Raw genomic sequence first — 12,033 nt, forward strand, 5'->3', positions numbered from 1 at the left:
CTGCCTGGTGCTGCAGGCTCAGGTGGGGAGGAGGAGCCAGCTTGCAGCCACTGCATGCACTCTGGGAGGGGGGAGGGGCAGGAAGGACCTGTGCCCCCCAGATATGTGCACAGGTGGAAGTGGGGGCGGGGGCAGGTATGGGCTGCCCACTGCAGGCTCGGGCTCCCAGCCTGCTGCCCTCTGCAACTCAATGGGTGTAATGGGTGCAAGCAGCCTTCCTACCTCACCAGGGCAGCATGGAGCTGGCAGTGGCAAGCAACTTTTTTGCACGGCCCCACTCTGCCCTGCAGCACTGGGTCACACCTACTGGGATGCGAAGGGCAGCAGGGCAGAAGCCCAAGCCTGCAGCAAGCAGCCTGCACCCACCCCCACCCCTGCCTTGTACACAGATCTGGGCAGAACAGGTCCCCTCTAACCCCCTCCCTCCCAGGAGTGCACACAGCGGCGGGGAGGTGGCCCCACCCCCCTGCCCCCTGGACAAGTAGCCCACGGCCCTGAGTGCTGATGCCCCTCACATCCACTCCCTGCCAGGGCCCTGTGGCCATGCATTATGGCCCCAGGCCCCAAGCCCTATTCACTGCCCAGCTGGGCAGCAGCACCAGCCCTAGTCCTGTCCAACTCCCTCCATGCCTATGGGGGCCTCAGTGCCACCCTCCACTTACCTGCAAGAGCTGCTATCCAGGCTGTGTGGCAGCCATGTGCACGTGCACATGGAGCCCCCTGCCTGACCGCCCTTCTCCCACTCCCTCCCAGCCCCCTGCAAGCTGGAACTTTGCCAGCCTTCAAAGAGCTCTTTGCAAAACTGCAAAATCTACAGGTTTCTCCCTTACCATGAGAAACCCACATTTTCCTTCAGTAAAGGGGGAATCCTATGTTTTACTCAGTTGTTCCATGGGAAATAGAATACCCGGATCCCTGGTAATGACATATGTAATTTTGGTTGGCCTTTACTTTTGGCTTATCTATAACGTGTTAAATAGCATGAATATTTGTAAATACAGTCAAAAACGTAATTAGCCATAGGATTTCATATTTCCAGTAGCCTCAGAATTTGATTTTATTATCTGTTAAGGCAGATACAAGTAAAGCAATATATTAGGAATGCATGGGACTAATTTAAAACAAATAGAAATGCTAGGTATATCACAGGCAGTTCTCAGCTCCAGGAGGGTATCTAGCTGCATGTGACCAAAATTGTTGCAGTCTTAACATTCCTTAATTGTGACTGAAAAGACTGCAAGTGCTACAGCTTTAAAAATGGGGTGGTATAGGTCACTTAGGGTTCATCCACACAGGGATTTTAACTCAAAATGGCGGGTGGATCTTTGAATTTAAAACAAAACAGCTATTCCCAACTCCCTGTTTACACACTTATTCTGGGGCAAGAGTACTTTATTCTGTTAACTTAATTCAATTGCTAAAGCAGACTGTAGAAAAGTCCCAAGTTTCCCATCTAGGTCCCAATGACAGATGTGCAGGGGATGAGCCAATAGTTTGAAGAAGGGGAGAAGGCCTTTCCAGCATTACTGTCACACCTGGTACAAGCATTCAAACATGTGGGTTCAACCCCTCTGGGAAGGCTCTAAGGCGAGGCTGTCCAACAATGGAACTGGTCATGGGCTCCATGGGCTACACATTGTATGGGCTCCATATTGTGAGGTCCCCACTCCCCACGAACCACACTGTATGGGCAATGCAAGCCCTCCTGCTGCCGGCAGGCAGTATAAGCTCCCCCTGTAGGCAACACAAGCCCCCTGTCACTCTTGTGCAGCCAGGATGTTCACTAGACCCTCTCCCATTATGCTTCCTCGCCCCAGAGGCCCTAGTCACCACAGCAGCAGGAGCAGTTGCGGGGAGTGGTGGCCAGATAGGAGCCCTAGGGCCACATCCAGCCCACCTGCTGCCTGTTGGACAGCCCTGCTCTAAGCTACGTAGTAAATTCAGATGTGGAATGAGCTACACAGGGGATGAGAACTGGGTACAAAATAAGGGTAATTTTACCTGTGAATGTGAAAAATGGCAGTAACAGAAAAAGCAATAGCAGGGTATAAGGCAGGTTAATGCCTCCCTCTGGGACAAAGGCTGAGTCTGATACACGGCACTGACTGATGATCTCCTACTGATAACAGGAGGTCATCCACTTAGTACTACTGCTGTTACATTGGTTACTTGCTTCTGCCTGGCAGGCTACCAGCTCCCCCAGCAACAGATGGTTTTGCTCTTATGCTGTCACTCTTCTTCAGTAAATGCTTTCTGTTAGAAATCAATCTTTTTGTACTGTACAGGTTTTAGCAGAAGCTCATACTCTCTTTTGGCACAGGTAATTTTGGAAATGCAGTGCAAATTTTTTGCTTTCATTTTGCTAAATCATGCTGCAAAGGGTATCTATGGTAATCTTTGTGAAAATATATGCAATGATACTCTGAGAATAATTCAAAATGGGGCCACGGATCGTGACACTAGTGGGAACCTGGAGAGGTGTACCCTTCTCTCCTGGAAGTTCAAGGAATGCAAAGACAACATGACTGCTATCCCATACTTGGGATCAGGTCTAACTGACCTCAGTGTAATACCAAGCTTTGACTACTGTGAAAGCTCAGTCATATCTCATGGAAATGCTGCCATTATTGTCAGTCCCTATGCAGATATGTAATGGGATTGGAAAGCCTCCTGCCCCCCTCTTCCTAGTTAAGCACACAGCGTCTAGGCACAATCTTCCCACTGGATTTTTTTAATCTGGAGAGAGGGGGGGTGAAACAGAATTCACTGAATTCACAGACTATGTGGGTAGAGGGACCACAGTAAAGTCTGGCTTCCTAAGAAAGACCATAGATCTTTTCTGAATTAACTATTGTTTGAAATGGGTTACCGTTCTAAAAGATATGCCCCATCTTCATTTAAAAGTTGCCACTACCAGAGAATCCGCCCCATATCCTTTGGTGACTTGTTCCAATGGTTAATCACCCTCACTTTTAAAATTTTACATCTTATGTGAAATGAATATTATGTAAGTCATGGCTCAGCACCCACAATCCTTTTCAGGTGCATAGGGGAGGGAAGGAGAGAGGGGATCACAGGCTGATTTTTCAAATATAGTGTATTTAAAACTACTGATCAAAGCACCAGAAGGAGGTTATTTTTGCCTGTCTGACTACTTTCTCCTTTCTTCTCCATTATTTATCATATTCTCTTATTGGGAATTTGTGAGTTTAAGGGTTTTTTTTCTGTTTGGCTTAGAAAAGCAGAGTGGAGAACTGTGACACTATGACTTAAAATAATCTGTCCTGCCTCACGCTACCAAATGCCAAAGAAATAGAGAATGTCCAAATCCACAGAAGTACGTAAACTGTCTTTCCAATGAAAGAAAGAAGGCAGAATAAAGAAACAACATTATTTTGATGAGTGCATATGGATGGAATAAGGGCACACACATGGCAACAATTCCTTGCAATACCTGTCAATTGAACAGCATGCCATTCTCTTCCTAGAAATATGACAGATTTTTTAGGATCAGGAGAAAATAAGTGATGTTTTATATACTGGGCTAGTTTGTGCCTGGTAGTATTAAGATTTCCACTTGAACAAATTACAATATCTGAAACAGTCTTGAGGCCACCCCTAACAAAGGGACAACAAGTAAGGAATGTTATTGTGTCTTCATGTTCACTGAAAGGAAGGTCTCTGTTTTGTAATCTAGAAATCTTACATGTGAACATTTCTTACTGCAATGGTAAAGGAGAATCGTTTTGCTAGTATCAGGATGCCTACCTTTCCAAGCAGAATAGGAAACATTAGTGAATTTCAGCTACTGAATTGCATTGTACAGTTCAGTAAATGTGAATACTGGTCTTTCACTCAATAGTAGTTTGCCAGATGAAAGAAAGAGAACGGTGAAAACGTATGTCAAAATGGCAAGAAAAAAATCATTCTGGAAAATATTATTTCATTTCAGTTTCCTGTATTATCTTAATTCGGTAATGATAGCTGAGATATGAAATAGAGTGACTTATTTAAAGACAGCTGACAGGACTCACACATTTGAGAGAAATGATCCTTCTCTCTTGTTTTGCATCTCTTTAAAGCCCTTCTCTTTATATTGGGACAAATTCTTGTCTGTCTCACACAACACCCACTCTCCTGAAGTCAGTGGGTTTCTGAGTATAAGATGGTTCTGAGTTTGGCAACTTTCTCATGATTCTTCTCCAAACACCTTCCTATTTTACCTTTATAATGCCTCCCTGATGCCTTTCACTCTCTGTCCACCCCTGTCCCTGCTGTTTTTATTGTTACCTTTTCTCAATCCCTCAGTGTTTTGTTTTTCTTATCATATTCAATATGTGAAGTTATGTGATTGCAAATAGGAGGAGATTTCCTCAGTGATTATGAGTGGAAAAGGAAGAGGTCAAGCAGCAGTGACAAGGAAGGTTATTCTATCAGACAATTTATCTATTAGAAGATCATACATGCTATGAAAATATTTGAGAATTCCTGTGCTAGAATACTAGACACAAAAATAACTAAACTGAGAGTTTTAAAAAACCCCTGTAGAGCAAAGATGAGACTTCCCAGCTCAAAAACACCACTTCATTCATCTGATTTTATACTGGCAGCTTTGGTCTCAGATTTCTGCAAGCAATCTATTAACCATATGCTATGTCATTTTGCTAGAACTTATTTTAGCCACACATGAAGAACATCATTTTGCACTTACCTTTTTATAGACAGAAACATAGGATTATTCTTCCAATGAAGGGCCCAAAGTGTCTCAGCTAAATAAAATCCTGGTGATACTGCTCAATCATGAATAATCATCTACCTGCTATTTCAAATAAGCTTACAGAATGGTTAGTTAAAATGTAAAAACAAAATCACCTGTAGAGCAATCGTGGTGTTCTTCGCAGGATATTTCCCCACCAGTCCTTGTTCTTTGCGTTTCTTGAATTTCCTAAAGTAGTCCTGTATCAGGAAGGTGGCATAGAACTTCCCCACGGTTACCTCATCATCTAAATGAACAGACCAGACAGATCTCTCCCAAGTCAGCACATTTCATCAATAGCCTACATACTCATATCTGATTCAGGAAAAAAAAATGTGATGGGTTCAATAGACACTAGTTCTAGTTTATAGTAAGGTAGCCTACATCTAGCACAAAGCAATTTTTTTAGCAAGCAACCTAGGCTTGAAATTAGAACTGATTAACTGAACTAGTCTTTAATATAGAAGAAAATAGAATATTTTACTAAGTTTCATGAAGGTACCTTTTTATTCAAACCAGAAGCTTGTTTGTAACTGCAAAGGACTAAACTACTGGCTTTGGCTACTTGAAACAAATGTATAAATGAAAGGTACTAGAATTGGCATGCACTTTGATCCAGAAGAGTGACTCAGTAAAAAAAGATAATTTCCTGTCTCATTTATTCTCACTCAGTGATTTCCTACCAAACCAAACATAATTAGCTAACAAATCAAAATCAGGTTATTCCAATTGCACTTCAAACTGGGCATGTCTACACGTGCTAGCAATAAACTCTGGCACATATCGCACTGGAGTTTATTGCTCCCAGGCACACTATTTGAACGTGTACCCAGAACCTCAGCACGTTGAGCTGGGTCGCAGCAGTCCCAGCCATCAGGAGGTCCAGGGGGTCAGCCTGCCAGCCTGTGGCTGCTCCCGCCCAGCTCAACGTGCTGTGGAGGGGCTGGTTGGGTCACAAGGGTGCTTCAGTGCAGGGCTAGCCAGCAGGCAGCCCCTGCACTGAGGCACCCTTGTGCCCCAACCAGCCAGGGCAGCATCTACACATGCGCTGCTGTGCCGTAAAAAACTCCGCTTTTATTAGTTTCCTGTGGCCTAAAAGGACCGCACGTGAAGACACAAGCTGTGTACTGCAGAGCTAATTAGTCTACTCTGCAGTAAATATCTCATGTAGATGTGCCCACTGGCATCTAATCTGTCCGTCTGCTTGTGTTGTTCTTGTGTTGGTGCACCATCACCATAGCCTTGGAGTGCCTTAGCCTGAGTTATATATCTATTTACCAGATATTCATGCTGGGTTGTGTGTGGTTCCTGCTTAGCCAGGACTGGGAGCAAATCCTGCACTCATCTCTCTACTTCAGAATTGATTAATTTCCATGAGAGTTTTGTTTCAGCAAGGATTCAGCTCTCAGGTAGCATCTGTACCAGTAATGATGGTGTATCAGACAAAGCATACTACTTTCTCACAGTAACATCTTGACTCAGAATAGCTGATGGAAGTAAAGATAAGGTTTTAATTTTTTTTTTTAAACTGAATTATCTAGCATTCAAAAATATGCAGGCAAATGATAAGTAGAGTAAACGTTAGGAAGTCTTATAGGGTCACTTTGAGGAATCAGCACACTTTACCATCTTCAAATACAAGTGCTTTGCTAAAATACCTAAATCCCATATCCAGGTTTCCAAATCAGCTCCTAATTTTGCACATCTATTTTCAAAGGCCAGTTTGAGACCCCACTTGTAGAGATTTCATTTCTTGATACAGCGCATTTATTACACAACTAGGATTTTCTTCTTTTTTTAAAAAAAGGCTAATTATTTCATATTCTTACTTTTCTGGAGTTACCTGGAGTGAAGTTTCTTGGGGGTTTTTTTTTAAATTTGCTACCTACTCCCTTGATTATTTTAACATACTGATGATGCTAATTACCACAGTGCTATACATTAAAGGGAACTTTAACGTGCTTTAACATTGTTGGTACCAAAGTTTAGAGTTAATTCTATTGTTAGTAGGTCTAATTCTGCCGGATGCCACGCTCCTGTAATTTCTCCTGACCTCAGTGTGAAAGACAGGCTCTCTGGATCTGGGTTAATGTGTACAGTTGTGACTGTTATTAGAGTAACTATAGGAATGTTAAATAACATATCCAGACACTGTGACATACTTAGGTAAAAGGTAAACTGCAGGATATATAATATACACATTTTATATGCTTCTCTGCCTCTTTTTTAGTTGCGTCAACAATTTTCTCCCTAAGCTAGCATACTAACTGAAGTTACAAGATTTAATAATTGCTTATATATATAAGCTGTTTTGCACTATGTTATTTCAGTCTCTAATCAGATCAGCTAAGCAATATTTTTTCCTTTAAACTTTATTCCAAGCTTAAAGCCCATGCAAGACATGTATAGGGTTTATTGTTTATGTGTTAGTGACATAAATATACTTTCAAGGTGTTTTGTGATATGATATACTTAACATGGTTTTAACTTGGTTAAAATGGATTTTTCTTTGACTGCTTTACATGTAATGATATGTCCAAGATATCCCACACATTTAACTGGCACTGCATAATTTGCAACATGAAATATTTTGCAACTTTAAGTTTAATTGATTTTCTTATTTTATGCTACTGTTACTGCATATAATATTACATTTTGAGGGCCTTTTTAACTTTAGTAATAAGTACAGGAAATAATTCACTACAATGTTATTTTTAAGAAGAAGCTTTGATTAAACCTACTTCTATTGTTATAACAGCTTCCGTTTCCAAATTACTTCCTTGAATTATCTACAGATGGCATGCAAGACATTAACTTCAGTCCAATACAGCAGACAGGAATCTGGCCTGACATTTTATTTTACATCAAAGGACACACACACAAAAATATTTCATATAATTTGTTTAACGTAGCTCAGTTGGGAGCTCAGTCTGTTCAAGGAAGTCTCTTACGTAGAAGCATCATTGAGTCTGCCTTTGCTATGTGCTGACACTCCTCAAAGGTGCTGGCTCCCCTCAACTCCCAATGTATGCAGCAGGAGAAGAAGGGAGCTCAGCATCAAAAAAGAGCTTGCTAGTACACAAGATCAGTCCCCCAGGCAGAATTTCCCTTCACTGATTCCAACTCTCAATTTAATTATCTAAACTTTCTGTGAGCCTTTCCTTTAATGTTGCATCTGTAATGTCTCTCAGTGGCTATTCAATTGACTGTCTGCTCTTTTTGCCACGGATGTTAGAAAGATTTGCCATATAAAGTATTTGATCTAAACCTGCCCTCTTTAGCTTAATTAGGAGCATTATTTGGTGTTATATATATCCTTGATTAGCTCCTTAAATAAGTTTTTCCCCATCCCCTGTATTATTTCCTCTCTAATAACTGAACAGAGCTTGAAGGGGGAAAAATTATAACGGCTATGGAGAAAACAAGTGAGTAGGTGTAACACTGCATGGCCGCTTTGGTAAGGCAATGGATTGTGCCTGTAAGTATGGGTATGTATTCACTTTTTTATGGCAAAAGAGATAAGTTCTCAACTGCCTGATTTGCCTATATAAGTGTCTGTGTATGCTTAGAACTTGAGGACTTATGCTCCCACAGGCACAGTTGTATGCACAGGCAGGGACATATACAACCTGAAGCTAAGCCAAAGGACTCTGTTTTTTAGAAACAAAGACCTAGCTAGAGATGTAGAGCTCAGGAAGGTGTCAAGAAAAGTGACAGATTTGTAATTCCAACCAAACTGAGAGCAAAAGAAATCATTACAGGAGAAGAAAAATTCTGGAAGAAGTCAAGAAGTATTAGAGAAGACAGAATGAGCTTGCACGCAGAATATGGGGACCTCGTGGGAAAACTCCATTTTAGAAGAGGAGATAAAACGTAGTGGATTTTGTGCATTCCTTTCCCTGTACAATGTTCTAATTAATAATATTAATTCATGTTAAACACTGCATATATTGGATATTTTGTCTTTTGCAAAGCACTTTTACTTTTTTTTACCTAAATCAATTGTTGATTGTTAGTGAAATCAGTGTGTAGGAATTGCTTATTATCTGCACTGGTAATTACTTCACTTTCTTTTTATATTACATCTGCTTGAAAAAACATGATTTGGTTTCTTTCACTCTGGGTACATCTGCACATGAAATTAGTGTGGCTGAATATACTCTGGTGCCATTTGCGCTTGAGTTTATTGCTCCTGGGCTCAGTGTTTACAAGTGCACCTAGGACTGCAACAAATTGAGCTAGGGCAGTGTAGAGCTGGCTGGCAGAGGGTCGGGGGGGGGGGGGTCAGCCTGTCAGCCCAGGGCTAGCCAGCAGGCTGCCCTACACTGTAGCACCCTTGTGCCCCAGCCAGCCCCTGTCACCCTATACACGTGTTGGGGTAGAGAAAATAACTCTGCCATAGAATAGTACTTGTGTTGGGCAGTACTATCCTATGATAGAATTAATTAGTTTACCTTGGCCTAATAACGCCGTATGTGTAGATGGCAATGCTTTACTGTGGAGCTAATTAGCCAACTCCACAGTGAAGTGCGTGTGTAGATGCCCCCACTGACATTCAGAGAATCAACTTGTTTTTAACAAACACCAGAAGCCTGATATGTGGGTGAGTAAAGCTGTCCTTTCAACTGTCCTCACAGCAGCATTACCCTGGCTGGTGTTGTCCCCTGCTTTACATATAGTAAGTTAGGGCAACAGCATAGGGACGCAGCTGGGTACCTGGGGCAGCAGTGACATGCAGTTGCCGCTGTAATTGCAACTGCAATCACATGGTTGCTGGCAGCAGACACTTAATTTTTGCACTCCTACTCTTCAAGTTGGCACTCAGGGTGGTTGACCCGTTTACTGCTTTTTAGTTTCGCCACTGTGTTAGGGTGTTAAGCTTTCTAGTTGTGTGTCAGGACTGACTGTGTAGTTTCACTAACAGGTTAGACAAGGATCTGTATGGGATGATTTGCATAGGGATGATCCTGCTTCTTGCATGGGGTGGGACTAGATGACCTTCAGGGGTCCCTACTCTCTATGACTCTATGATTCAGAATAAAAATAAAGAATAAAACTAGGGAAAAAATCATACACTGGCTAATTCAATATTGCAGAGGTAACAGATTTTGAGATACTAAACTTATATTACTGTCACCTTTTACTATTCTATTGAATATTAAGGTTCTGTAAGAACTACTTTATGCTGTATATCAACTACTTTACAGTCATTTAGTATATACTAATATGCTTCATGAATGAAAAATATTTATTTCTTTCAGTAGGTTATGATATAATCAGTTACTTTCTCTTCTGGTGTAAGTTATATTGACTAGATTTGGTAAGAAAACAAAACAATGGCAACTATAAGATGTGACTAATCTTGTTAAATAACTTGAAAAAGGACTTGCCCACCTGCTTTTCTTTATACTTTACTGAATTTCTCTAGTTTCAGTGATGGTCCAAATTTTCAGCCTCCTAACTGCTTTGAAGAACTGAATTTTCAAAATAAGTATTATGGAACTAGCGATGGATTTTAGTATAACTGAAAGTCAATATACAGCTTGTAGTCAGCAATGAAATGAGACTGAAGTTAAACAGTGAACTAAGGTGGAATTGTGTAAGATTAATTCTAAGAATATAATCTTTAAATGTTTTCTGTAAGATTAATTTAGGCAGGCACAGCTAGCTATTCTGAAGCATGCATCTGTATTTCAATAAAAACATAGGGGAATAAAGTTGGCAAGAGGCAACACTAATTCCATGCCACCACCCTAAAACAGAATTGCTTCAGAATATTCTGAAAGACTGATAGTTGAAAGGAACAGAGGCTGCAGAAAAAGCTCAAGCACATAGTTACAACAATTACAAAGCAATTCATCTATGCCATGCAAGCACTCAGGTGTAAGGCTAAAAGAACAAAGTAGAACACAAAAAGTTGTTTTAAATGTGCAGTATCAGTTCCCCTTTTGATAGTCAGATTGTTGAGATTTTTGTCATCATCCCCACTATTAGCTGGCAGCCACTACACCAATAGCAAGTGGCTCCCTCCAGCAACAAAACTAATGCTGCTTCTTGGATTATGCTGAAGAGCAGTGCAGCCAACATGCTCTCTCTCTCCTAGAGACTGAGAATGTCACCTTCAGAGAGAGAACAGCCTCCAACACCATCAGGCCTGGGATCTTGAGTCTGCTTCCAAACCTAAGTCTGACCTGTTTTGAAAGCTGCAGTAACACTATAAAAGTACAATAAACTACAAAAAATACCAGACGATTACAATGGATCTGTATGCTGGATGTCTGAATGTATTATTGGTGTGGATGATATCGTGCGACAGATCCTGCACCTTTAAAACTTGAAAAAGCAAGAACAAACAGTCACCTGAATCTATGCTACAGTATATTACTTTATAGGTATATATTGAAAAAGAAAAGCTAAATATATATATGATTATATATATTTAGATATAAAATAATAAAAGATTTGACAAGTCATTTTACAGTATGTAAGAACAAGTAATATATCTGGCCTTGTAGTTCTTCCCAACGTACTGAATTCAGTAGAATTTAAAAATCTATATGCTTTGGTCTATAATCCCATCTCAGTTATTTAGGTGTAAATCTGGACTAACTCCACTATCTGCAGACAGTGGAATTACTTGGGATTTACATTCATGTCACTGAGAGTAGAGTTTAGCCTTTTGCCTTTACAAATTTGGCAAAAAGTTATTTTCAACCTGGGAACAGAAAGTTTTTCATTCCCCCTCAGAAATATTTAAAGGATAAAAAATTAGAAACAAAAATCCAATGTTCAATGTTAGCTTAATTAGTACAAAATATGCTATTTCTCTTGATAAGTCTATGGAAATCAATACTGATTTTGTAGCTAAGATATAGTTTGCAAGCAAGCAAATTAACATAAAAATATTAGTTGTATTTTTCCTTCTAATCAAAGAATACTTTTCTTATCTAGTTTTATATTATCTAACATAACAAACTCTAAATTTCTGTATATTTATTTTGGCATTCAATTGTGCACTCGGTTACATCAGATTTCCAAAGTCTCACTCAATATTTCTATAAAACCAGTTGGTTTCTCAACATTTGTAAAATCTAACGTGCAAAAATAGTTTATTGTATTACTCACCACCAGCTGGAGGAACAACTTGATCAAGGAGCTTCATGCTGGTTTTCTTCCAGATTTTCTTTATAACTGCTCTAAGTTCTTCATTTGCTTGCTCTAGATTCCCTGCCGAGAGACAGGTACAATGATTATGTTATCTGGAACTCAGAAAAGCA

At 40.5% G+C, this 12,033-nt stretch overlaps 1 protein-coding gene across 1 annotated transcript in view; it reads right to left on the bottom strand.

Moving 5' to 3' along the window:
* Positions 1–12,033, bottom strand: part of CACNA1D (calcium voltage-gated channel subunit alpha1 D) — a 423,598-nt gene that overhangs the window by 53,949 nt on the left and 357,616 nt on the right. Inside the window, exons 39-40 of the mRNA XM_025197108.1 lie at positions 11,882–11,983; positions 4,873–5,003 (exon numbers count right to left, since the gene is read on the bottom strand). Of these exons, the coding sequence (XP_025052893.1) occupies positions 4,873–5,003; positions 11,882–11,983 (233 nt within the window). The remainder of the gene's footprint in view (positions 1–4,872; positions 5,004–11,881; positions 11,984–12,033) is intronic.

Source organism: Alligator sinensis, unplaced genomic scaffold, assembly GCF_000455745.1.
Source record: "Alligator sinensis unplaced genomic scaffold, ASM45574v1 scaffold391_1, whole genome shotgun sequence".
In the NCBI taxonomy this organism is placed as follows: Eukaryota; Metazoa; Chordata; order Crocodylia; family Alligatoridae; genus Alligator; species Alligator sinensis.